The sequence below is a fragment of the Biomphalaria glabrata genome, chromosome 7 (genome assembly GCF_947242115.1).
Source record: "Biomphalaria glabrata chromosome 7, xgBioGlab47.1, whole genome shotgun sequence".
In the NCBI taxonomy this organism is placed as follows: Eukaryota; Metazoa; Mollusca; class Gastropoda; family Planorbidae; genus Biomphalaria; species Biomphalaria glabrata.
Window position 1 is genome coordinate 33,549,834 of NC_074717.1, and position 27,629 is coordinate 33,577,462.

Genomic DNA, 27,629 nt, shown 5'->3' on the forward strand with positions numbered 1-27,629 from the left:
GTTGCACTGTGAGAAGACAAAGTAAAGATGTTCTATTCTTATCGTCTGCAAGCGATGGAGAAAACAAGTGTGTGTGTGTGTGTGTTATTCCATTCAAGTTAAAAGATGAAAAAAGAAAAGATCCCTTATAAAATAAACAACTTTTAATCAATCACTATTTCTATCCAACTTGCGTGAATCAAAGTGGCAATATCAATTTTTTAATACCTAACTTTTTGTATTAACTTTTCAATACAAACTTTTCAACCAACATTTCAATATCAAACTTTTTAGTATCACCTTTTCAATAGCAATAGATAATAGCTTGTAACCTACAAATTCATAGTTGCAAAATATATATTGCAGACGGTCATAAAAAAATCGAGGCTTAAGTCATGCTTAATTTTTTTTCAAAATTAAACATAATTAAACCTTACACTAGGTTATTAATAAAGATGTACAAGTATATATATAACAATATAATAACAAGAAAAACTTTGGGTAGCTCTCCCTATGTCTCTGAATCCAAATACACTGCTGTAGTTTATCATATAAAATAGATAACTTTGTAGATAATCATCTGCTTGTCCTATGCCTTTTGATAAATAGTTTTCCAAACATTCAGATTCAACCTGTGAAGGTTTCATTGTTTGATTGACACTTCATTAGCTTCCAAGAGAAAATAGTATTTAGTAGAGGTGATACAGCTTTAAAAAGGTTACAATATTTTTTTGTCTGTACTTGACAGTCTAAATGTATATATATACTCATATATCAATCTGGTTTTCACTGGTGGTGTCTTATGTCTTATGTTAGTTTTAAAGATAACTTGTAATTACTTATCACTTATTTCATGATAATGTTTATAATTTTTTAATTTATCTGATGTCTGTTGGTGTTTGTATGGCGAAATTTTTAAAAACATATTTTAAAGGCTTGTATATTTATGTTGCGTTTAACTTTAACACTTATTTTCAGGGTGTAACTAAAATGGCGACATCATTATTTTATCTAGTAATCGCTGTGATTATTAGCCCAATATTGTCTCAAAATCCTGGCGTCAAGATGAGAGTGACGTCAACTGGAATCGATTATGGTAAGAAAAACTTCTCTCCTTTCTTTCATTTTTTGTTTTTGCACTTCCAATAAAACGTCCTGTATTTTAATACCCCCCCCAGCTGACATCCCTTTAGCCCGTGAATTAAACTGAACGGACCATTCTTTCTCTTTCTTCCTCTCTTTCTCAATCCCTTTTCTCTTTTCTTTCCTTCTCTATCTATCAGTGTCTGAACCTCTCCCTTTTTTTTTTTGCAGCCGGCGCAACGTAATACCATAGACATTTGACTTGCATTGAAACGCCCGGCTTTATGACCCTCCTGAACCCAAAACATTAAAAACATTTTGGCCCGTTAACTCTAGTATCACTTTTCTTCCCACCCACCCTCGCCCTCAAAAAGTTTGCGTCACATAGATCTACAATCTCTGACTTTTCTTCGGCTTCTCAATTAATATTACAATATTGTAGGTTCTATGTTGCTTTTTGGTTTAGGAACCAAACTAGACACACAGAATATCCTCCCCAAAACACACACACTTTTAACAGTCAATCATTTATATTGGTATTCTCGAGAAAATTAAATTAAAATATAAATGTTGGTTATCAAAGTGTCCACAACGGCAAGCTACGCACCAAAGAACTATTGTATTTACTTTTCTTCTCCCTTTATACACACAAATACACATTCACGCAGCTATACACATTCACGCAGCTATACACATTCACGCAGCTATTTCCTATTTATGGGAAAAGAAAGAAAATGGGCTTTAAAAAAGTCTAATTTGTGCTATTGAACATTTAAGCTTTATATAGACTGCGGACACTTTTAGGAAATGCAGAGGTTTAACAGAAAGCATGCGGTTTCAGAGATCTTTTGATAGATGATATTTTGCATGAATGTTATAGATATTGTTGAGACGATGAATGAATATTTAAGGTTGTAACATGATAACAAAACATTTAAAATATGATTTAGACATGGACAAATGATAATTAGCATTAACAGAAGAACAGAAGTATACTTAATGAAACATTTATATTACATATCAGGTGCCAGAAAAACTGCACTACAGTGACTAAAAACTAAAAAAAAAGGTCTGTGCCTACAACTCAGTGCTAATGTTGTCTAGTAGTCCGAACCAAAATGATAAAAATGTTTTAAGTTAAATAATATTATTAGAGTTAAACAATATTTACATTTCGCTACCATTTTGTTTCTAAAACTTCAGATGCATTCACATTAAATCCACAAAATAAACATAAAAACACGCTTGCGTGAGTAGATTATTATGGAACAAATGTATAATAATAATAATAAGGATTGTCTACGAGTCCGAAGATTAATGAGGAGTGAAGTATTTCCCGTGGTTACGCAGCCCCAGCTGTGACCTACATATTTCCTCACAACCAGGGCAAGCATAACCATTGTCCGCCGGTGGTCGATTAAGATTTTCTTATCGCCGTCTGCGTCTTTTCTCGGCAGTGGATTTTCTTTCGGTCTTAAATGTGTATCACGTGGCCTCTGTCTCGTTCTAAAGACGCATGCAAACAGGTGCTCTCTTCTATGCCAGCTTAGTAGATATTTACATAAGGTATAGGGCCAAATTTAAAACTTCATAAAAAATGTTTACGTATATATTTTTGAGATTGCTCCAGCAGTTCACATCATTTAAATGAACACCAATTAGCAATGCTAGTAAATTAATATTTTAAAAATATTTCAAAGATTTGTTTAATGTTTACTAGTAATGCTTGCTACGTTTTGAGCGCGAAAATATTTTTCTTCAGCTGAGAAAGTTGCAAAGTCTGCACTAACCACAACACTCAACACGATCAGTTTGCCAGATTTCAATGGAAAAGACGGAAACTTAGAGTATTGGTTGAAAAAGTAAGCATTTAATAAAACTATCATTTTTAGTGTTTAAAAAATTTGCAAACTTAATTTTTAAGAAAGCTTAAAAGCATTTGTCATATTTGCAGCTTTAGTCATATGTTAAGTCTGCGCCATGTGCTAACTTTGTGTAGTTTTTCTAAATGCAGCTTTAAGTTTCTTTTTCTGCACTTTTAAATTTTCCGCTCACGCCAGTTATTAAAGAAGTGGGCCTATATCTTGCTCGATTCAAGGCTTTAAAACTACACGTGATTTAAATTTTTTAAACCTTAAGTCGATTTCTTTTTCTTAGTGATAATATCTTCAGAAAGCTGATCTTTACCTAGTGAAAGCTGATTTTTGGCTATCGTCTGGAAGCGGAATTTAGCTGTCTTTTGAAAGCTAATCTTCAGTTTACATTTGAAAATTGATCTTCGGCACAATACTGTCAATTCTACTAAACTTTGTTGTATCTTTAATTAATAAAAATTTACGTTTGTCAATAAACTTCTTGTCACTATTTAAACAGCATCCGTTTGGGCAATGTTCGAGTTCCCGACATCGACATCTTTCTGAGTCCCGCTCAACGTGGACTGACCATGAATGTGAGAAACTTTGGTGTCGATGTATTCTTGGATTACAGAGCTCGATATCAACTCTGGTTGTAAGTGTGTTAAACTATGGAAAGTTGATTGGATCCTAGTTCATGCCATATGAATGTAATGTAAAAGTATCTCAAAATATTTTTTTGTCAATTTCAGCATTCCTATTGATAATTCTGGAGGTGCCACTGTTTACTTTAAACAAGTTGAGCTAACGGTGACTGTTGGAATAGGTTAGTGCCCTTTATTTGATTAGTCTCGTCTGCTGCAAAGCTAAGGGCATTAATCATAAATATACACTATAAAATCCTTGGCCCTGATTACTGAAGAATAATCCTTAGCACTCCAACTTGCTGTATGTTATGGAGTGTATGTTTCTATGGTGACAGTGGGAAGAGGTTAGCGATTGGTTGTGAAGGATGCAAGATTGGCGGAATTGTTGTCAGGGGTCCTAGTTAGGAAAGACGACTCAAGAACGTGAGACTGAAAAGAAGTGTCATTGTAGTGAGTTAGATTTTTTTAAAAATACCATTTTATATTATCACTAAAGTCTACTACATTCACTGCATTTTATCACAAGTTAATTTCTATCTCTATTTTAATAAAAGTTTTATTTAGTATTGTTCACAAAGAAGTTATTCAAGTCATTTCCAGTTTTACAAGTTATAATATAAAACGCCTACAGCGGCTTAGTTGTCTAACTGCAGTCTGGGGCTATAATTCCCACCGTCACCATAGAAACACACACACACACTTCATAACACTGTGCACGATCAAATACGAAAGTTTAAACTAAACCTGTTATTACTTTTCTGGTACACAGATCAACTAAGCCATTTTCAGGATTGAAACCGCAACTGTTAGATTTACCAAAACAATTTTTTATTCGGACTAAAAGTTAATGGCTAAGAAAGATCAATTTATACTGAAGGAATTTTTTTAAAAAATATGTCATGTCATTGTAATGCTGGCTGTTCCATTGAAACATGGAAATCAGTGCAGAAAAAAAAAAGCAAAACACAAGTTTGTGGTGGAGATAGTACAAGATGTGGCATACAGTTGAATGACCAAAGCTTATAAGTCGTTGACCCATTTGAATACCTAGGGTCAAATAGAAGAAAAAATGGACGATTAATAAAAAAGATAAGAACACGTTTGAGCTTAGCATCCGCTGCCATGAGCAAAATGTGGGAAATCTCGAAGAGTAATATCAGTTTCCGTGTAAAATCAAAGCTGTATTCTTCGCTAGTGGTCTCAGTGACACTGAACGATAAGGCTGAAAGAAGAACTCAAGCCTTTTGAGAGTAAAAGTTAAAGAAACATGCTGGATATCAGAAGCGAGGAAAAGTAAACAAATTAGTTTGTACTTTCACATGTCAACAATCTGGCTGACAAGAAGGAGGAACTCCTCAATACTGTGAAGAGACGAAAGCTGAGCCGGATGATCATCTTGTAAGACATAGGTCAATGTCATCCTTCAAGGTACAGTTGAAGTAGCACAAAGAAAGGGTGGTCCAATTAAAAGCTGGCTTGACAATGTAAAAGAATGGATCAGCGTCTATCTTGATATCCTACTAAGGACAGCCGCTGACAGTTAAAAATGGAGGGATTTAGTTAAGGAACTGTCACACCCTCCTGCGACGAAAGTCAAGGGACAGATGAGAGGATCATCTAATGAGTTTCAATGAATGTTCCTACATGTTAAGAAATCAATTCTTTAATGTTTACGTTACCATTGTGGAAAACCTATAAATACTAAATAGCAGGCTTTGTTGGTGAATCCCGTGTACAAGCTGAAGGAAGAATTGATAAGTAATGTTTTTACAAAGCTTGTATTAACGCTGTCTGTCTGTCTCTCTGGTAAAAAGTGTGTACACGTTATTTCTCCCACACGGTGCCCACACCCGTTCTTGGATCCAGCTGACACTTAACACTATTATTCATTGACATAGACAAGACATAAATCAATAACAAAAAAAAAAGGGCAACCAATTAGACAAATAATTACTGGTAATTCATTATTTTGATTAATAACAACAAAGCAAAATAATACTTCAGTATTCAGAGATATGGGTAGATTTGCTGGGTTAAGTCCCCTTAAGTAATTGTTAACGCTATTTCTCCCTCACGCATTTTCCGACAACTTGATACATTAAACAATGATTTATTGTACCTAGGAAAACATGAATCAATAAACTATAATACTCAATTTAGTCAATTAATTATTGGTAATTGATTACTTTGGTTTATATCGAATAAGGGAAATAACTAGTACTTTATTGGTATTTTCCCTTTAAATAAGTTTTTTTAAAGTGTTTTTTTTATTTCGCTTGTTTAGAAGTTACATGAATTTTTCTGAGCACTTTGTAGCACTGCAAAATGAAATGTTTAAAGCTCTTCTAGATTTTAACTTAATTTATAGTTGGCAATTTTGAAGTTAAACTTAGTGTCCTTGACAACGTTTAGTTTATCGTGATAATCTTCAAGCACTACTATTTTGTTTAAACAGATCAATTTGAAGACACCAGTCCTAAACTTGTATCAAGAAGCTGCAGTGCAAATATTGGAGACTTTGACGTCAATTTCCAAGGGAGCCTGGCATGGCTGCTGAATCTCTTTAGAGGACTCTTTAGTGGAGCTATACGAGATAGCATTAAAAATACGGTTTGTGACTGAGACCATCAACATGAACATATATATATATATATTCTGTGGCATTTTACGTTTCGAGAAATGATCTATATCTTATGCAACTCCTTGTGTGACTAAGGAGGCTAATCATTGATATACAGATGCTGTCGTAGGTTAGGCATGTGTAATAACCTAGCTCCGTTGCATTTTACCCTTCTTTCTGCTTCTGTGGTGTATGGCATCTGCAGTCCGAGACCTTCTTTTATGCTCTATCTTCATGTAGCTCTATCCAGTGCCACTTTTTCCAAGCTGCTAGTGTCGATTTTGAAGAGCCTCATGTCGCGTTTGCATACATCCGTATACCGTGATGGTGGGTCGCCAGCTGCTCTCCAGCCTTTTATATGTATATACTAGCCGGACATTACCCGCGGCCTGCGGACCTTAGTTTGTGTATCACTAATCTAGTGGATTGGATTTAGATCTATATCAAACTTAGCTAATGATCCTTTCAAGTTTTTCTCTTTCGCTACGAAAATAAAAGTAAGCTAGTTTTGCGACAATGAGTTTACATTCATCTCAAATATAAAATACTATGGAACGGGTTTACCCGATTTGTTAAAAGCTTCTTTAATAGAGATATATTTAGCTATTAAAATGAAAGAAGCGCGAGATGAATGGGATATAAAGTACAATTAAAACGGGTTTACCCGATTTGCTATATTTGTGAGTCATTGTGGTACGTCAGATAAGTTCGCAAATATAAGGAACGAATTTATGTAAATATTTGAAGGTTCTTTTGATTAAATAATGAAATCAATTTTATATTTTCATGTGTCAAAGTAAAAAACTGTGCAAAATGTAGTTCTTTAAATTAGTTCTTAATCTAGTTCAATTCGATCTCATGTAAACATGGCCTAGATCCATGAAATAGTAATACTTTCAAAGAGTTGAGAAACTTTTCCTTTGAGGGTCTTAGGTTTGTCTCGGGGCTACTTTACTTACGTTACTGTTCCAAGGAACATTTATGCTAAGTTTTATTAAGATTGGTCAAACAGTTTCGATTTCTATTAAGGACATACACCCATACATACGCCTTACTCTCTGCTTTATAGTGTATATATATATATATATATATATATATATATATATATATATATATATATATATATATATATATATATATATATATATATATATATATATATATATATATGTGTGTGTGTGTGTGTGTGTGTGTTTAACTCATTCTAGGATTATCTTTACTTTTATTTGTGTAAATGTAACAATAGCCTCCCTTCACTGTTTGGTTATGAGATTTTCATCCTTTGCATTTTCCACTTTTACCAAAGGCACAAACCTGCAAAAAAATGAATTTAAAACAAGATTACAAAGAGAGTTTGTGTTACACAAACTCAGAGGCGGCCCCCGTCGATGTCGGATCCCTGTCGGATCTGCATATTCGCAAATAATATTCAAGAGGTGATTTAATTTTGATGTAAAAAGTTTTACACGTTTCGGATGTTCCTTCAGAGTTGAAGATAATTACTTCCTAGTCCAAACCTCCCGCAGGACGACGGGGGATGGGAGCGGGCAGGGTTTGAACCCTGGGCCATCCATAAATCTGAACGCGCAAACCGCACGACCAGGCAGCCATCCGATGGTCAAAAGTAATAATGTTTCAAAGATTCATTTGCCGTAAATTTAAATTTAATAAAAAAATAGTAGATTAGTTTTAGTATATTAAAACATTACAATATTGATCAAAACGTTTGGAAATGAAAATCTACACATTTTTTTAACACTTTAAGTTTAGAAATTGAAATTCTACATCTTAATCTAGTCTATTTTAGTCTAAACTAGATCTAGAAATTCTAGATCTAGACTCTAAAATAATTTTAATTAGAATATAAATCCAGATCTAGATATACTGTAATAAAAATCTAGATCTAGTTTAAAAAATCTAGATTAGATCTAAATCAAGATATCATTCCTTTTTTAAACGCGAGTCACATAACGAGGCTTAATAAACATTACTATACCGAGTTCTTTTTTCATTTCATTTGAAGAATTAATTCCATATAACGTCAGAGGGAAAAAAAAACACTACGTCACACGGCCTAGCTAGACTAAAAATCGCCTTCATCTATAAGAGCCATTTATCGAGTGTTCATAGACTTTGGTGCACCGAGTGCGTTCTTTAAGCATTTCATTTAAAGAATTCATTCCATATGACGTCAAAGGAAAAAAAACACTACGTCACACGGCCTAGCTAGAATAAAAATCGCCTTCATCATTACGAGCCTTTTATCGAGTGTTCATAGACATTGGTGCACCGAGTGCGTTCTTTTAGCATTTCATTTACAGAATTCATTCCATATGACGTCAAAGGAAAAAAAAACACTACGTCACAAGGCCTAGCTAGACTAAAAATCACCTTTATCAACACGAGCCATTTCTCGAGTGTTCATAGACATTGGTGCACCGAGTGCGTTCTTTTAGCATTTCATTTAAAGATTTCATTCCATGTGACGTCAAAGGAAAAAAAAACACTACGTCACACGGCTTAGTTAGACTAAAATATGTTTTCATTAATACAAGCAATTTTTTCGAGGGTTAATAGACATTGGTGCACCGAGTGCGTTCTTTTAACATTACATTTAAAGAGTCCATTCATATGACGTCAAAGAAAAAAAATTCCATTACCTCACAATAGGCTAGTACCGGTACCATAAAAAAAAATGTCTTTATTTACACGAGATATTTAACGAGGGTTCATAGACATTGGTGCACTGAGTTCTAACAGATATTATTTAAAAAGGATCAAAGCCACATTGTTTTTGCGTTTTGTCTGTCAGTCGGTCTGTCCGTTATCTTGATATAAAAAAAAACAACTAAAAGTTATTAAAAATTGATTAACCTTTATTTTACGTTTCAAAACATCGCAATAATTTTTAGGTATGAACACAATTGAAAAGTTTATATAATAGATTGTTCCGGATGTTTGTATAAATAGTAAAAGAAAAAGAGAATTTCAGATAAATGTAATACCGTTAATTAAATTGAATTTTTTGGATGGTCTCGTATAAAAATTAGATGTACTACAGCCACGTGGAGAGATTTTCATACCTTACTTTGGTGTTTGGATTCTGTTTTCCTTAAAAATCGGAACATAATATTAACGATAATTAGATTTTTTAGTGTTTTAGGTAGAAAGTTAAATGTACTGTAAGAGAGTAGTGAGTTAAAATATTTTTCATAAAAATCCGTAAAAACATTATTTCGTAAATGAGAAGATTATTTGTTTATTAATTAGAAGAGGGAGTTCAAACAATTATTTGGCGTTAGTAGATTTTTAAATAAATTCGGAAATTTCTGGCGACGATTTGTAAGAAACAAAATCCGGAACTTTCTTTATCGATTACAAAACTTCTATGTTATGTTTGTGTCACCGAATTATTTTATATGTTATGAATGTGGCTGTAGTTATCAATGTAGGCGTGGTGGTGACATTGGGTTCTTGTTACAAATCACTGAATAATGAAATGACGCTGGGTGTAGCAGACAATAAGTTTAATATAACACCACATAGTGAATACACCATACAATTCGACCCAGGAATGGTCAGTATTAATCCAACAGTAATATACGAATATCACAACTTAGTACTTATTCTATAACCAACTACTTTAAACATCTAACTCTACTGCTTATATCTTAAGTGACTCAATACAAGTGCTTGCTACAAGATCTCTATGTGGACTGACTGCCTTTAACTCCCTGGTTCACCTAAGGTCAAAAGTGTTCACCTTAGTGCAACATGGGTTGTGAATAAGATTCACAATATGGAATTAACATACACAATACAGAATTAGGGTTTCTACTCTATGGCACCAACTTTGAGGTGGTGACATTACCTATCACCCCCCTTTTGAAAAAAATTTTGAAGAAATTTTTTTCAGCTTGACGACATAATTATCATAAGTAGGATCAATTGGAATTCTTGGGGTCTATCAAATGTACAATTGCAGAGTTCAAATAGAACTACAAACTTGCAATAAAATATATAATATGACAGTGTTACACAAAATATTTGCTGAATCAAAAAAAAATTCATACAAGGGCAAAATTCTCTAATCCATCATATTCTTGTAAGGTAATTCAAATAAATCTCTGAGTTAAATACTTAACATCCCAAATAATTCTTTACATGTGGTTCTAATATATACATCAATGTTCAAATGTGTTCAATATTTACAAGTCTTTTTCATAATAATATGTGCAAAGTGTGACGAAAATTTCAATGACAATCTCCTATGTCACAATGTGAAAAATTAATACAAGTTTTAATTCACAATATCTATTTATAAAAAAAATCTTTGACACTATAGAAATGTTAGAAGTCTGGTTTTTGACACCAATAGTACAATATGTACAAATCATGTAGAAAATGTTACAAGTAAGTCTCAATATGTAAGTGATAAGTATAGAAAAATTCAAAATATGTGTCAAAATTCAACATCAAATTGTTTAATGATCATTGTTACCAATTCAATGTATCCATTTACTTCAATATGAGGTTTGACATCTCCTTTTTTAATAGTATTGAAAAATGTGACTAAGTTATATAATTGTGATAAATGACATAGTAAAAAAAATTCCAATCTTGTTTACAATAGCTGTAGAAAAAAAAAATTGTCACAGTTGTTCTCAATACAATGAGAAAAAATAATGTTTACATTGTATGGAAAAAATTAAGCTAGGTACTGAATAAGTTTGGGGAAAAAATTCAATGTTTGTTTACTTTGTTGAGTACAAAAATGTTTTTCTTGTTGACAAAAGAATGTGAAAAAATTGTTGGTTACAATGTAGTGATCAAATCCCAAAGTTTGTTTACAAAAATAGAGTTTTTTTAAAAAAATGAAGTCTTAGTTCTAGTTCAATGTTTACAAATATAGAGTACAATGTTTTCAAAATAATGCCCAATGTTTACAGAATAATGTTCAATGTTTACAGAATAATGACATCATAGTTGGTTGTAAAAATAATTGTGTTTACTTTAAGGTGTGAATCTTAAATCTTTGAACTTTAGCAATTGTGACTTTAATTTTATGACCTTGAATTTATGCTAGCTTTAAAGTGCATTACTCTAATATATCTTCCTTGAAATAAAGTATTATCAAATGAATTAACAATTTTGTTACAATCTCTTTGTGTTTTCAAATAGACTAAAGCTGTTTTGTTTGATTTGTCTTCACTTATTTTGATATCTACCCATTTTACAAAAGCTGTGTTGTTAAAATAATTCATGATGGTTTGCCATCTAGTATTTCTTGAAAGATTTTCAACTTTAACTATGTGATCTGTATAATTATTTGTTTTGTTTGCTGCTTTGGTTCTGTTTGTTTGATATGATCTACTGTTAGTTGGACTGTAGCTTTGCCATGTTCTTCTGTTATATTGTTGTTGATAGGATCTATTGTAGTTAGGACTGAAGCTCTGGAAAGTTCTGTTATCTCTTCCATATCTATGGTTTCTATTTACATGTTGCTGTTTTTCTGATGCCATTCTCTTTCTGCACTCTGCTTTGGTGTGACCCAATATGCCACAGAAAAAACATTGTATGCTCTTGGCATATTTAAATTTATTTGTAGTTCTTGGATGGTTTTCTGTCACTGTTGCAGCTACATTGTACAATTCCCTTTTGTCAATGGTGATGTTTGGGTGGGAGTCCTTGTATGTTGTTAAGTTTGATATCAATTCAGCTTCATTTTTTATTTTTCTCTCCTTCAGGAATGAGAATGCTGCATCCGTAACATTTATTAGCACATTCTCAATGAGAAAGAAATCTAATATCTGTTTGGGGTCATCTAAGTTGCAGTTTGCGAGTTGTAGCCACTTTGTCATGTTCTGGCGCATGTCATGTATTGTTCTTTTTAAATCTGCATTCTTGGCTAGTTTTATTTCCCTAAAAAGTTTTCGATAGTGCTCCTCCGTTTTGCCAAAATGTTCAATTAGTCTTTGTTTTACTGTGTTGTAGTCTTTTCTTTGCTCCATAGTTAGTGTGTCGATGATGTTTAGTGGTTCACCTCTTAGGTTAGCTAGAAGTTGTTGAGCCATTTGTGCACTATTCATATTTGCTGTTTGACAGATGTATTCAAATTGAATAATGAAATTTTCCAATGTGTCTTCTCTTGGGTCAAAGTTCCTAAATTTGCTATGATACTGATGATGAGATGAAGTTTGACTTGCTGAATTGTCTTTGTTTTCTTTTGCTAGTTTTGCCATTTTTTCTTCATGTTCTTTTAATTTTATTTCATGCTGGCGTTCTTTTTCTTTCTCTAAGTTTTCTTGTTCTTTCTCTCTCAGTCTTCTTTCATGTAGCCTTTCTTCCCGTTGCTTGTCTTTTTCTACTCTAATTCTATCTATTTCAATTTTAATGAATGCAGCTCTATCATCTTCTTTTAACTTTAGTTTATCCACTATCTCTATTAGTTTTTCATACTCAGCCATTTTCAAAGATTCAAATTAGTTAATTAATAGATATGTGTACACTAGGTAGTTGTAAATGAATATTGTACGATAAATAATTATTATTGCTCAAATAGTAACTACAGGTAATAGTAGATATATATTTTGTGCGAAACAATTGAGGTTATGAGGTATCTTTGTCTAGTTCGTAATGTAATACTTTACTGATCAATTATGTGATTATGTATTTTTTAGTATCTCCACTTGCAATAAATACTTCACAATCATGTGAACCTTATTAGTCTGATAAATAGTGATCAATGTATCAATAGTATCAAAATAGTTGAATGTGTTTGAAGAGTATATACAATATAAATCTTGTCAATCTCAAATCAAAATATATCCCATAGTGTATCAAGTGTGTAGTGTAGTGTTGATAATAATAAAAAATAGGTTGAAATAAGAAGTAAAATAAATATATATATTAATAAGTAATTAGACAAACATAAATACACTATAGATACTAAACAGTCTGCTTTAAAGAGACATTACAAGATAGTAGAAATAGTAGACAAAAGAATTACAATGAGAAATAACTATGACGCAAAAAAATTCAACAAATGTAAACAAGACAATACCAAGAGTTTAACAATATGATAGATACTTGACGAAATACAAACTTGACTAATACAGCTATACGATCAAGTATTTACTTTATCTAAAGAGTCCCTACCAATACCTGGATGCTTACTTGAAAAAAAATATAAATGCTCAGACTCAATAGATAATTAAATTTAGTCCCTAAAGTCAGGTGTATATATAAATACAAATGTAAACAATGAAAAAAATTGTGGTGTAGTTCAAAGAGAACTAATCAATATTGATAATACTAAGGGTAATTAAAGTTACTTCCCTTAAATATTCACTTGATGCTTGACTTGTACATAAAGTTCCGGTGATGCTCCACATAAAATATGTCCACAGTACAGTTCATAAGTAATCCACTTGCTAAATCCGCAGCACAACGGTACAGTTCATAAGTGATCCACTTGCTAAATCCACAGTTCATAAGTAATCAACTTGTTAAATCCACAGTACAATGTTACAGTTCATAAGTAATCCACTTGTTAAATCCACAGTAGAATAGTACAGTTCATAAGTAATCCACTTGTTAAATCCACAGTTCATAAGTAATCCACTTGTTAAATCCACAGTACAATGTTACAGTTCATAAGTAATCCAATAAATACTTCAGATGTTTGACAGGTAATCCATTTTCATACAGTTGCTGAAACAAATATAAATAACTAAAAATGACCATAGGTAGTGACGACAAGAGAGGTCTAAGAGTAAGAGCGCTCTCTTATTAAATGTGCTGTTAGACAGCGACAATAGGAGTGTGTCATTAGAATTATGACGAGCACTCGATGTAGATGATTCTTGAATATGTCAGCTACTTCGACTGACCATATATCAGCTGTCTTCAAACGATGACTTGAATGACTTGTAGTACTAGATTTTCACCCACACCGGTTGTAGTATCACGGTTGTCTAGTTTCACCCACACAGGTTGTAAGATCAGGGTTGTCTAGTTTCACCCACACAGGTTGTAAGATCAGGGTTGTCTAGTTTCGTCCACGCAGGTTGTCTCAGCATATCATGTTAAAGTGACTTTGAACAATGCTGTCATAAATGTCGTTTTCGGCCGCTTCTGACACCATAAATGTCGTTTTCTGACACCACTTCTGACACTATAAATGCTGTTTGCTGACACTTCTGACACCATAAATGTCACCGAATTATTTTATATGTTATGAATGTGGCTGTAGTTATCAATGTAGGCGTGGTGGTGACATTGGGTTCTTGTTACAAATCACTGAATAATGAAATGACGCTGGGTGTAGCAGACAATAAGTTTAATATAACACCACATAGTGAATACACCATACAATTCGACCCAGGAATGGTCAGTATTAATCCAACAGTAATATACGAATATCACAACTTAGTACTTATTCTATAACCAACTACTTTAAACATCTAACTCTACTGCTTATATCTTAAGTGACTCAATACAAGTGCTTGCTACAAGATCTCTATGTGGACTGACTGCCTTTAACTCCCTGGTTCACCTAAGGTCAAAAGTGTTCACCTTAGTGCAACATGGGTTGTGAATAAGATTCACAATATGGAATTAACATACACAATACAGAATTAGGGTTTCTACTCTATGGCACCAACTTTGAGGTGGTGACAGTTTGTTTTACAAGAAAATTAAATGTCTAAAAAGTAATTTTTAGTAATCAATTCAAGTAAATTACTTTTTTTAAAAGCCTTATGCGATTTCAAACAATCATTAGGCATAATTCATGTTCTATAAAACAATATCCGGAACATTTTTACACTTAATGAAATATAAGTCAGTATAGAGATTATGATTTAGCATTAATATGCTATTTACATAAAAAACGGAACAACATATTATTGATAATGTGTTTTTGCAACGTTTAAGCATGGAAATTGAATGTAATATAAGTTAGAAGAGCAAATAAACATTTGTTGGCGTTGATTAGTTTTGCACAAAAAAATCCGGAACAATCAATTTTAGATACTTAAAACTATTGAGATGTTATGGGAGGAACATTAAAAGGTAAATCAGATTTTCAATAGCTTTTAGAGTTCTAGTTTTTTAAATCTAATCGTGACGGACAGACCGACCAACAGACAAAACGCACAAAAATAAGCTTCTTTTATTCGGATGGGGGCACTAAACAAAAAATAAATAAAATCTGATTTTTAAAAAAAGTTTAAGGAATTGGTTTAGCACCTGATCATGTTGCGACGTTACGCTACTGCACGAAAATCGCTGCATAAAAAGTCCATTTAAAAAATGTGCGTGATATTTACATACAAAGTTCATTATTAGCCTTTATAAACAAACAGAAATGTTTTCTTTTAATTTTAGCAGCTAGTTGACCAGAAAAAACGTCTTTAACTATTATTTGTATTTGTTGTAAACATTTCCTGTACATTTTAAAAATATATTTGACTTAGTGATACTGAAAATACACAAAAATTGTCCATCTTTGTTAGCATATTGTAACATTGCCTCCCTTACATTTACGTAATTGTTTTAGAATTGGTGTATTTTTATGAAAAAATCGCTTGCATAATTAATTTTATAAATTAAACGGTTTGCTTTTAGAAAACTAAAAGTAGCCGTTGCACCTAAACTTTTCAAGCCGGATTTAATGATGAAATAATATTTTTCATATCTCTTCTAGTTTTCGAGATCTGAGTGTGACAGACGGACAGACGGACAGAGGGACAGACGGACAGACGGACAGACGGACAGACGGACATTTTGCACAAACCTAATAGCGGCTTTTTCCCCTTACGGGGGCCGCTAAAAATGGTTCACTTAGATTGACAAAGAGGAAGCGGTTACTTTATTTATGTATCATTAGTCTTAAGATGAAATCAGTAATACATTGACTTTTGAAATATTGCTTGCTCCTTGTTTTAGATTTGTGATAAAGTGAACGAAGCTATCAACATTCATGGTGCAGATACGTTACGAAAGCTTCCATGTAAGTAATATACAGGCTTGATTTTTTACAGCTTTACATCTATATACCTCTCTCTCTCCCAGAAATAAAAACTCAAATAATTATAACATGAATTGAAAATATAGAGCATGTTGATTCGTGATTTTGGTTTAACACTTGACTAGTCTAGATAACTAGAATTCTATTTTTTATAACGTCTCATCAATGTTGTTTCTAGTGGAAGCTGATATTGCCGAAAAGTTTGTCGTCGACTACAGATTGCTGTCTCCAGTTCTATTTACGGACAGGTATTTAGAGACTCAGCACAAGGTACGTTGAAGACGTTGTTACTAAATCCATTGTCACTTCCAAAGGGTGAAACAAATAATTGTCTTGTACATTTAATGGTCAACATTAAGACAATTTTTCACGTTGATTAACTAAAAAGCTTATTAAAATAAAGTTATCGTGTAAATGACAAAATTTGAGCCTCAACGTAAATGGGACAATTTTTTCACTTCACAGCATGAGCTAGTTATGTATAACATTGGTGAATTTGTTGGAAGCAAACAAAAACTTATGTTGATCTATTTGATTTGTTTCAGATGTTCCTTAAGAATTGATAAGTATTACATCATAGCCCAAAACTCCCCCAAGACAGTTGGGGAGGGCGGCAGACAGATCCGACCCCGAAACCATTGAGACGACAGTCCAGAAAGCATACCATACTACCAGACGGCCATCGTGTTATGTATACAATATTTGGCTATTGTGATTGGAGGCATGTTACTGTGTGATGTCTTTCAGCCATCTAATTAGACAATGGGCATCTGAGAAATGAGATACTTAAAAGAATGAATACATTACTTACACGATTCTGAGCTACAAGCTTCCTCAAGCGAGGCCAAAAGGCTGAGCACACCAGGGAAACTCCCACATATTTTCTTTCTCTGTACCTCAACAGTCCGCAATAAAAAAAGGTCCATTGAGCAAAGGTGTGTGGATATTGACTTTGTTTATTAGGGTTTTGCTCCATTCTCGTCAGTGCAATGGACTTGGTTCTTAGGCAACACAACGGTGGTTCTGTTTTGCTTTCCCATCTTCCTAATCGTCTACTCTAATTGTTTCTACCTGAGCGCCACGTTGAGGCCGAGAAGTATTGACCATGGAGCTAGAAACTTGTATCTCTTGTACTTTTGATGTACACGTCCATAGGATCAAGCTATACAACTGACTAAACTTTGGAAACCTGATTTGTCTTGTTTTAAAATATCTAATGAAAGACCTAGGAAAAATGTCTGACAAACCTGTATTTTATCTATAAATGTTACTATATATAGATCAATCTGATTTTTTTTCACTGCAGGATCTACGCGATTAATTGTATTCTTTCAAATCTTCTTGGTTGAGAAAATTGTATCCTTAATAAACAAACTATAAAAAAAATCAAACTTAATATATAATTGATAATAATATCTTACCATTTTTCTTTAACAGGGAGCGGTTTACTGGAAGGCAGACAGACAAAGCCAGATTCCTTTCTCACCTGATGTTATACCTGCCTGGACAGAAAGCAGCAGTATGTTGTACCTGTGGATGACAGACTATGTACCTAGGACGTTGGGCTACGCTGCACATACACATGGCTATCTTCAATATGTCATCTCTCCTGACAAGGTGAACAAAGCATTTATTTGATGGGGTCGTATTGTAACGAACACAGGGGCTAATGTTATTATTCAACATTTATTTTTGTGTTTAAAAAATCTACTTGAATATCACAAACGTTACTCATCGATTCAATCTACAGACTTTCATTTCCTTGTTAATTGAAACTAGGAACACGCGTAGGACGTAATCATCTTCTTTATTGAAGTAACGTCTGTATGTCATAAGTTAAAGGCTCTAGATCTACATCTCAGCTTATTGCTTTACTTTTTTTTTTTTTGATAACAAAATGTACCACTAACTATTTACTAAAAAGAAATATCCTACACGACAGCGTACGAGGTTAAATATAGGTCCTATAGGAAGTGATATATAGCATGAAAGATAGAGACATAAAGGAAGAATGAGACTAGGGAACAAGATAAAATAACGCGAGAGGAAGAAAAAGAAGAACAAATGGATAAATAGATCTAAATGTTAAAAATGCAATCATTAAAAACGTAGTTTCCTTGATTCGAAATTATTTTCACTCCCCGTATCCATCTTTGTATTTTCAGCTTCCATCACAGAGTAAAAGTTTCCTGAATACAACTTGTCCAGATTCAGCATGCGCTGGGACCCTCATCCCCCTGGTAGGTCGATTGTGAGGTAAAGGAGAAGAAGAAAGAGAGATTCAGTCAAACTTTTCTGTCCAGTTATATCTATATATACAGTTCTCTTCATTGCTCAAGAGTTTGGACACCAAGTAATGGAAAGATCACTCTTTTATTTCTGCAAGTCGGACGGACTAGAGTTACCCAACGTAATTTTAGAGGCGAAAAAAAAGAGGGGAGGGGGAGAGCAAGTAATATTCACCCGTCACTAAATAGCAGGGCCGGACTGAACCATTGTGACCAAGAAGTCATGGAAAGAGAACAAGTAATATACTCTAAATAGCAGGGCCGGACATAACCATTGTGGGGCAAAATGCGAAACGGATTTCGCGGAGCCCAGTTTGGGTAGGGATACGGACAATAAGTGAAAATTAAGACTTTGTATTAGAAAATATATTTGTCTTTGCATTTTATTCATTACTTTACGAGCCTTGCGTGTAGCGAAGTCATACTGTATATCATAAGAATTCTGTTTCCTACATAGATCACGCTCAATAGTAAGAATTACCAAATGTTTAAATCTATCTACGAGAATTTTTGACCTCAAGTAATTCTTCATTAGTTTGAGGCGAGAGAAGCTTCTTTCACTAGATTCCAAAATTAACGGGTATTGCTTAGATAATGCCGTTTTTTGTTTTTTTTATCGCGAGTAGGATTGGCGTTTTCCATATTGAATGACACCCCAAAATGGCAATATTTGTCTAAATATTTTGGGAGATTTTGTATGTGTTTTCTACAGATTTTAATAATTTCCGGATATTTCCAGGACTATTTTTTTTGTATATTTTGCAATTTCTGGAGATTTCCAGCAGCGGGAAATCTGTTATAAGTTATACAATGGTTTAATTTAATAATTTATACACCTACAAACATGATACTTATTTACTTCACTTCTCTTTGTTTTCTTAAACAGCTGGCCGAGAAGTACCCAAATTCTTTGGTGACTTTGACAATATCTTCAAGCAAGTCTCCTGACGTCAATATCACCAGTAATGGCCTAGGCTTAACTCTGTATGGGACTTTGGATTTGTCTACAACATCAGCATCAGCCGTGGTGACAGCTAATGTGGTAGGTACATCAGCATCAGCCGTGGTGACAGCTAACGTGGTAGGTGGATCTACTCATTCGTCTACACTTTTTTGAACAATAAATCAAAGACTTGTCAAGGATTGGGAAAAGAGAATTGTTATTTTCATTTCTTTAAAATGTTTAAAGTTTAGCACAGTGTCATATGATCAGTAGTGTTATTATGACTGTGGATTATTTTTTATTGTGTCTTTTATCTTCTTTGTGATGGTAAAATAATAACATTGTAAGCCAGAGGCTATTTAAAAAAATCTTTTTAGCTTTCTTAGCAATATATTTCTCTAATAGTTGTCTACTTACTGTCTTTTTATTGTTTCCAATGATTTTAATAGCAGCATTTATTATCTCATAAAGTTTATTTTAGATTAGTGTGCTATTTAAGTTAATAGATCGAAAGGTCAAAATGAAGCTTTGAATTATCACTAAATGCATAACTCTACATAAGTTCAATATAATATTGTTGATACAATCAACTTCTGCACCATAGCAAAGAGAAGCTAGTAATCTAGCCGTTTAGATATGATTTTTATCTATCCTATTGATGATGACTTGCTAACTATCGTAAAAAAAAACGCAAAATCTATGGCCATATTAAAAGATCTTCGGGGCTCGCAAAGACCTTCCTTCTGGGAACAGTACTAGGAAAGGAAGAAGAGGCAGACAAAGCAATGGTAGGACTACATAAAAGAATGGACGGGCCTGCCATTGTAAGAGGTTCTAACTAAGACATAGACATAGAGGGATGGAGAAAGACGGTCGACGAGTCTTGCATGGTGCCCCAACGGTCCAAAAGACTAAGGGATAGGTAACGGTAAAGGTAAATTTGTTTTTATATACTCTATTTTATGTAGAATCTTACACACCCCACAAGTGTAGTCATTCTAAGTGTCATTGGATTATTTCCCGCTATAAAATTTTAAGCATGACCCAGTTTACGCCTTAGTAGTACGCCAAAGTAGTGCGCCAAAGTAGTAAGCAAAAGAAGTGCTACGAAGAAGTGCGACAAATAGTGAGAAGAAGTAATGTGACAGAATGATGCGACAAAATAGTGGAACAAAATCACTAGCTATACCAATGTGACATCTTGTATTCGTTGGTCTCGTGAAGGAACACATTTATCACTGCGTTCAGAAATGTTTGGTTTTGTTAATGTAGGTTTAATCGGCTTCAAAAAAGCAACTGTGGATATTTATATATTTATTCATCTTTATTTTTAATTTCGTATCAGGTCATTTCGATTGTAGGAACGGCTTCTGTCAGGGGCGATCGAATTGTTGGTCGCATTTCTCAATTTCGGTAGGTATTAATATAATGTTTTTTTTAACCTTACGAATTCTGTATCGATATTTTACAGATGTATGCGAATTCGACTTTGTCGTGTGAAAATCCTCAGTACCATATGATAAGATAAGATCATAATTGTTATCAGTTACAATAATTTTGAAATTAAAAGATGTTTCTATCCGAGCTTATTTGTAAACGCCAGGTTACAAGACTGAAGTCTCAGTTCTACAGGTGGTTAGACCCATGGGCGTAGCCAGGATTTTTTTTCGGGGGGGGGGGATTCCCCCCCCCCCGCCCCCAACCCCCGCAAACAAAAATTATATGTATTTATGTGTGTGTGTGTGTGTGTGTGTGTGTGTGTACATAATCCTTATTACATTCTGACCCTACATTCTTTCGGAAGACGTTTATTGTGCCCTAGAATAGGTTCTTCCATGAGTTAGTGGAAAAATTGTAGATTCCCTGCCATAATTAGCAATAGCGCTGCACAGCGCGGGGCGAAGCCCCGCCGCCAAGCACTATTTCTGATATTGAAAGCCAACAAAATGCTTATTCTGAGGTATCTACAGTGCATTTTCCTGCTATTAAAAAGTTTTATTTCAAAAACCTAATGTGCTATTCTTACTGACTTAGATCCTCCCGCGCCGTTCGGCGCATTTGCCGTCAAGCTGTTTCCATAAAATTGTAGACTCCCCGACATTACTAGCAAGGGGGTCTTGTGGAGCGCTAGGAGCTCCCCCAGAGCAGGGCGAAGCCCCGCCGCCAAGCACTATTTCTGGTATTGAAAGCCAACAAAATGCATATTTTGAGGTATCTACACTGCATTTTCCTGCTATTAAAAAGTTTTATTTCAAAAACCTAATGTGTTATTCTTACTGACGTTCGTCGCATTTGCTGTCAAGCTGTTTCCATAACAATCTGTCACTGGTATCGTCTGAAGCCTCTTCCCACCTGCCATGAGGACCTCCATGAATGAGTGGCGTCAAGTTGTACTAGGATATTATTGCAACTCTTCTTATGCGTAATTCATTTTGTCGGAGAACATGTCCCGCAAACCTCATGCGTCGCTCTCTCACAATCTTACTAAGGGGTCGACTCCCAGTTCGGCATAGGATTTCCTTGATTTAGACCTTTATAAATGACTCCTAAAATCTGTCTTAGCCATCTTTGTTGAGACACATTTAGTGTTTTACAATTTCGGCAGATGACTATTCAATGCAGTTTATTAATGGAGCCCTGCCTCTGGTAAAAATGTGTAACCTCTCTTGAATACGCTCTTGGAATTAAGTGACTGTAGTTTGCTTTAGATTTTATATCGAAAAGAGAAGTTTTATCGTCAAAATCATCTGTTGGGGTTTTTTCACCTCAAAATGCTCTGTAGGGGAATTTAAACTCAAAACCATCTGGAGGGGTTTTAAACTTTAAAAAAAAGCCATCTGTAGAAGAGGGGTATAAACTCAAAACCCCCGATTGGATTGGCTACGCTCAAATAATTTTAGTGTGTAATTTGTTTTTTTTTATATTGAAAAGGTATTTTTAGCATCAAACCCCTCTGAATGGGGGTTTAAACTCAAAACCCCTTTTGGCAACGCTCATAGCATTTTGAGTGCGTAATTTGCTTTTTTTTTAATACTGAAGATGTATTTTTTAGCCTCAAACCCTCCTGGCGGGGGGTTTAAACTCAAAACCCCTTTGGCTACGTTCATAGGTTTTGGAGTGAGTAATTTGCTTTTATTTATATTAAAGAGGTACTTTTTAGCTTCAAACTCCACTTGGAGGGGAGTTTAAACTCAAAACCCCTTTGACTACACTGGATGGCTGCCTGGTCGTGCGGTTTGCGCGCTGGACTGTCGTTCGGATTTATCGATGGTCGAGGGTTCAAATCCTGCCCGCTCCCATCCCCCGTCGTCCTGCCGGAGGTTTGGACTAGGAAGTAAACTATCTTCAACTCTGAAGGAACATCCGAAACATGTAAAACATTTTTACTCATAACATTTTGAGTGTATAATTTGCTTTGTTTTTTATTATTAAAGAGGTATTTTTTACCTTCAAACCCTGCTGAAGTGGGATTTAAACTCAAAACTGAGTAAAAACCCATTTAGCTACGCTCATAACAGTTTGAGTGCGTAATTAGCTTTTTTTTATGTTGAAGAGGGGGTTTATCGTAAATTTTAGAGGGGGTTTTAAAATCAAAATCTTCCATAACTGTGCTCTTGGAATTAGGGGATTTTCGTTTTCATTTTTTTGGTTTTGTTTTATAGAAGAGGGGGAGTTAACTGCAAAAAACTGTTAAAACTCAAAACCCCAGGTAGGGGGTTTTAAACTCAAAACCCCTGGTAGGGGTTTATAAACTCGAACCCCTCTGGTAGGGGTTTTAAACTCGAAACACCTGGTAGGGGTTTTTAAACTCGAACCCCCCCTGGTAGGGGGTTTTAAACTCAAAACCCCCTGGTAGGAGGTTCGAAACTCAAAACCCCTTTGGTTGTGCTGGGAAAGTGATGGTTTAGTATTAAAATCTCCTAAAATAAACAAAACAAAATCAAAGCAAAAAATCAGTCACTAAATTCCGATCCCGGGGGGGAATTTTTTTTTGGGGGGGTGTTGAACCCCCCCCCCCGGCTACGCCCATGGTTAGACCTTACTAATGCTGAGGTCTGGAAGGGGGGGGGGGAAAGAATATTGCTTCATTTATGAGATTTTGGCTTGCACTGGCCTACCTATCAGAGATTCGTGTTGGACTATATCTAACCATGTAGTTATAAAGTGCTAATCTTTTACCAACATTTTCTTTGACAGAACGACCATTGACTCTTTGAAGTCTCAAGTAGGAGATGTAGACGTGAGTAGTGTCATATATATTGTTTTCCAGACTCCGTGCACTATCTGGTATGCCTACTGTTATTGAATGAAGAGAGAGTGTTGCTATAAGTCACATAAAGAGAGAGTGTTGCTATAAGTCACATAAGTCACATAAAGAGAGAGTGTTGCTATAAGTCACATAAAGAGAGAGTGTTGCTATAAGTCACATAAAGAGAGAGTGTTGCTATAAGTCACATAAAGAGAGAGTGTTGCTATAAGTCACATAAAGAGAGAGTGTTGCTATAAGTCACATAAAGAGAGAGTGTTGCTATAAGTCACATAAAGAGAGAGTGTTGCTATAAGTCACATAAAGAGAGAGCGTTGCTATAAGTCACATAAAGAGAGAGTGTTGCTATAAGTCACATAAAGAGAGAGTGTTGCTATAAGTCACATGAAGAGAGAGTCTTGCTATAAGTCACATAAAGAGAGAGTCTTGCTATAAGTCACATAAAGAGAGAGAATAAGAATAGGGTATACAAAGGTTATAGCTCATAGTGTGTCTCTTGGCAAGGAGAAAGTCAAGGAATACGGGATCCTTACTTTAAAAAAACAAATCATTTCCCAGTTAAAACATGACCTATGACCCCGAGCTACATCATTTCCTTGTTTTTACATGCGTAAATTTGTGAACGAACAAAGGCACGTATTAAAAACAAAACTAGAAATCCTATTCCTAAAGTATATATTTAATAAGTATCAGGTACGTTCCATTGTTTGTAGCATTAATTACAAATTAGATTTCACAATAAATACAAACTACTGATATTGATTTATAGAGAATAATCTATTTTCTGTTTTTCAGATCACAGCCATCAATAGAGCGTTAGATGAAGGCATGAATTTAATATTGATCCCTCACATGAATGGTTAGTATTTTTTATTATCAAATATACCAAAATACCAAAGAAGTGAAAACATATTGAGACACCAAAAAGAAATGTTCACAACAAGAAAAAACATTACAAATACATGTTTAAAAAGACAATACCTCATTTATACAACTTATAGAGCGATTTTGTTTCTTAATAACTAATAAATGTTAGATTAGAAAACAATGGAACAACTTTTACCCACCCCGCTACCCCTAGAAGGAATTCTTAGTTAAGTGAAAATATAGATCTACTACACTTTATAATATTGCAACGGTAGGCCTTTAGATCTAGACCACTTCCACATGATATGTCTGAGAAAAATACTAAATGTCAAATGGCAAGACAAAATACCAGATACAGAAGTCCTTCGAAGAGCGTGTCTGCAAAGCATCCACACAATCCTGATGCAGTCCCAGCTGCGATGGGCAGTTCACGTCTACAGAATGGAAGACCACCGCATCCCTAAACGACTCTTGTATGGCCAACTAAGCGAAGGAAAGCGCTCACAAGGTGGTCAAAGAAAGCGATTCAGGGACACCCTCAAAGCTTCTCTGATGGCGTTCAGCATAGACCCAGGCACCTGGGAGACAGAGGCACATGACAGAGCATCATGGCGTCGCGCTGTGAAAACTGGCGCACAGGTTGCTGAGGAGAAAAGAACAACGCTGACAGAAGAAAAACGCCAGAAAAGAAAAGCAAGACAAACGACACTATCTCCAGCTGGAATAACCTGCCCAGTGTGCGGCCGAACATTCCGGGCTCACATAGGTCTCACCAGCCACATGAGGAGGCATAAAACCTCAGTGCAAAGCCCTCAGCCCCCTGGATGACAAAGTGGTCATCATCGAACCACGATGGACGAACTATATAGATCTAGACCAGGCATGTCAAACATAGTGTGTCGTTAAAGCTGCCGAAGTAATATGTCCAGAAGAGGTGAAAGCATTCAAAGATATAGCGTAAACTAAGAACACTGGCAGATAGAATAAATGACATGTCAGTCAGCTTGCATGAACAATTACAAAATGAAAGAGCTGATTTCGAATTCTTTTCATTGGCTCTCGATGAGCCAAGTGATGTAACGGATGTAGCACTGTTGGCTGTATTCATATGGGCCTGTGACAGGAATTTTAAGATACATTAGGAACTGTTTGAACTCTGTTCTATACATAAAACCACAACAAGCGAGGATGTTTTTGAGAATGTACCTTTGAAAAAGCTAACTAGTCTAGCAACGGATGGCGCACCAACCATTTTTGGGGTTAAAAATAGTGTTCGTGTAAAGCTGCTTGGAAAAATTTTTCAATTTGCTCATTTTCAGTGCATCATTCACTAAGAAGCATTATTTGCAGAACAATTACAGTTTCAACATGTGCTAAGACCAGTTTCAATCGCTATCAATTTTACCCTTGGCCGTCAGATTCTTTGTTGAAAGCGAAGTAAATAGAAGTGGCTGTGACAAAATTTTACAATTATTTACCTGAACGGTATGTTGAATTGAAGAAAGCCATAATTCTTGCTATGTTTACAAGCACTCATCTCTGTGTGCAGTTCTTTTCCACAATGAAAGTTACAAAAACTCCTTTATGGACACCGTTCGAGATTATCTGATCAAAATGTGTCATCAGTGATGAAAGTGTCAGTGGCTAACAAACCTGACATTAATAAACTTTTTTTCCCCAGAAATGATGTCAAGCATCAGAACAATGAAAATAATTCGTAATCATAGTAATTTTTTATTATGAAATTCGTACTACAAATTTAGCTAAATAAGGGACATTTATTCCATTAATTTTTGTATTCTATTGTTTTGTTTCTAATTTACATAAAATTAGTAGGCAAATTTTTATAACTGATTTTTGGCTGCAGCACTTCAGGTCATAGCTAGTTTTGCACGTTTGTAACCTATAATGAGTCTGACATACCTGATCTAGACTTAGAAGACGATGCACAAAATTTGACTGAACATTAATTTATTAAACTCTAGAATCAATAATGCCTTACATTCCGGAAATACCCGAACCGATGTTAGATCTAGACCTAGATCTAGTTCTCTAGTCAAATGTAAATATATTTCTTTTTTTACTTGATATATTATAACGTTCAAACTAGAGTTTTCCCCGTATGGCTAACGAGCTTGTAATTCATTTCTCAGCGACATACATCAACTTTTAAATTCTAGGAAAATTGTTTGAGCCATTTTTGAGATCTGCGTCCAGGTTCCAGATTCCAGGTTCCATGAATTTCTGACTTGAATAGAGGTATTATTAAAAGCAGAATATATGCAGAATTATGTACATTTTTCCTTCTTTTTCAGCTATTGCCGATGCCGGATTTCCGCTGCCAGTACTTCAAGATCTTAAGTTTCAAAATCCAAGAATTATTTATCAAGATGTAAGTAGAAAGAGCTTGCTCGTCATCTCTATTACTTGTAGCATGTGTTTCTATGGATACCAAGATGTTTGTTTTAAATTGAGGGCTAAAACGAGCTGAACAGCGAAATGATTGAAATTATTTGAATGTTATGACATTTATTGCCTCATAATAATACTATGAATTCCATTTATTTTTCAGAAATCATTAATTATAAGTACTAATGTACAGTATCAAGGCATTGTCTGATCTCCTACCTAGAGGTCTAGCTCAAACTGTTTACGATTCTCAAAGAAATGTGTCTCTTTGTGTGTGTGTATGTGTTCTACTGTTGTTTCTATCAATCCCATTCGGTTTTGTTGCACCTACTTTGAGCACCAATGTACTAAAAAACTAGGCAAGCAAAGGTCAAGCAAGAATAAAAACTATTATTATTGACTTTTATTGTTGAAAATACTTTCTTAAGTTACTTTGATAATGGAATACTTTAATAATCCTTCTTGTCGCAGATACTATATACACACTTATATTTGGATGAAAATTTGAAAATATGGGAACCTGGGCTTGGAGATTAAGTGTCTATGGAAATTGTCCAAAATAACAATATACCCCATTGTTATATCAACCGAGGGGATAATAACAACTGACCTCACAGACACCTTCAAGGCCCTTAACATT

The 27,629-nt window shown here is 34.5% G+C and overlaps 1 protein-coding gene across 4 annotated transcripts; it reads left to right on the forward strand.

Moving 5' to 3' along the window:
• Positions 1 to 550: 550 nt before the first annotated feature.
• LOC106057878 (lipopolysaccharide-binding protein-like) lies at positions 551 to 27,389 on the forward strand. 4 transcript variants are annotated; one of them, XM_056035185.1, is made up of 16 exons: positions 551 to 696; positions 958 to 1,075; positions 2,825 to 2,924; positions 3,436 to 3,570; positions 3,668 to 3,741; positions 6,018 to 6,172; positions 16,134 to 16,197; positions 16,394 to 16,485; positions 17,653 to 17,832; positions 18,381 to 18,455; positions 19,390 to 19,584; positions 20,792 to 20,859; positions 23,644 to 23,686; positions 24,509 to 24,572; positions 26,896 to 26,972; positions 27,153 to 27,389. In XM_056035185.1, the coding sequence occupies exons 2-16, from the start codon at positions 970 to 972 to the stop codon at positions 27,198 to 27,200; spliced, it is 1,476 nt and encodes a 491-aa protein (XP_055891160.1). In that variant the 5' UTR covers positions 551 to 696; positions 958 to 969; the 3' UTR covers positions 27,201 to 27,389. The 4 variants fall into 4 exon arrangements, with proteins under 4 accessions (XP_055891160.1, XP_055891159.1, XP_055891157.1 ...); XM_056035184.1 differs by lacking the exon at positions 551 to 696 and adding an exon at positions 712 to 810; XM_056035182.1 differs by lacking the exon at positions 551 to 696 and adding an exon at positions 712 to 790.
• The last annotated feature ends 240 nt before the right edge of the window (positions 27,390 to 27,629 follow it).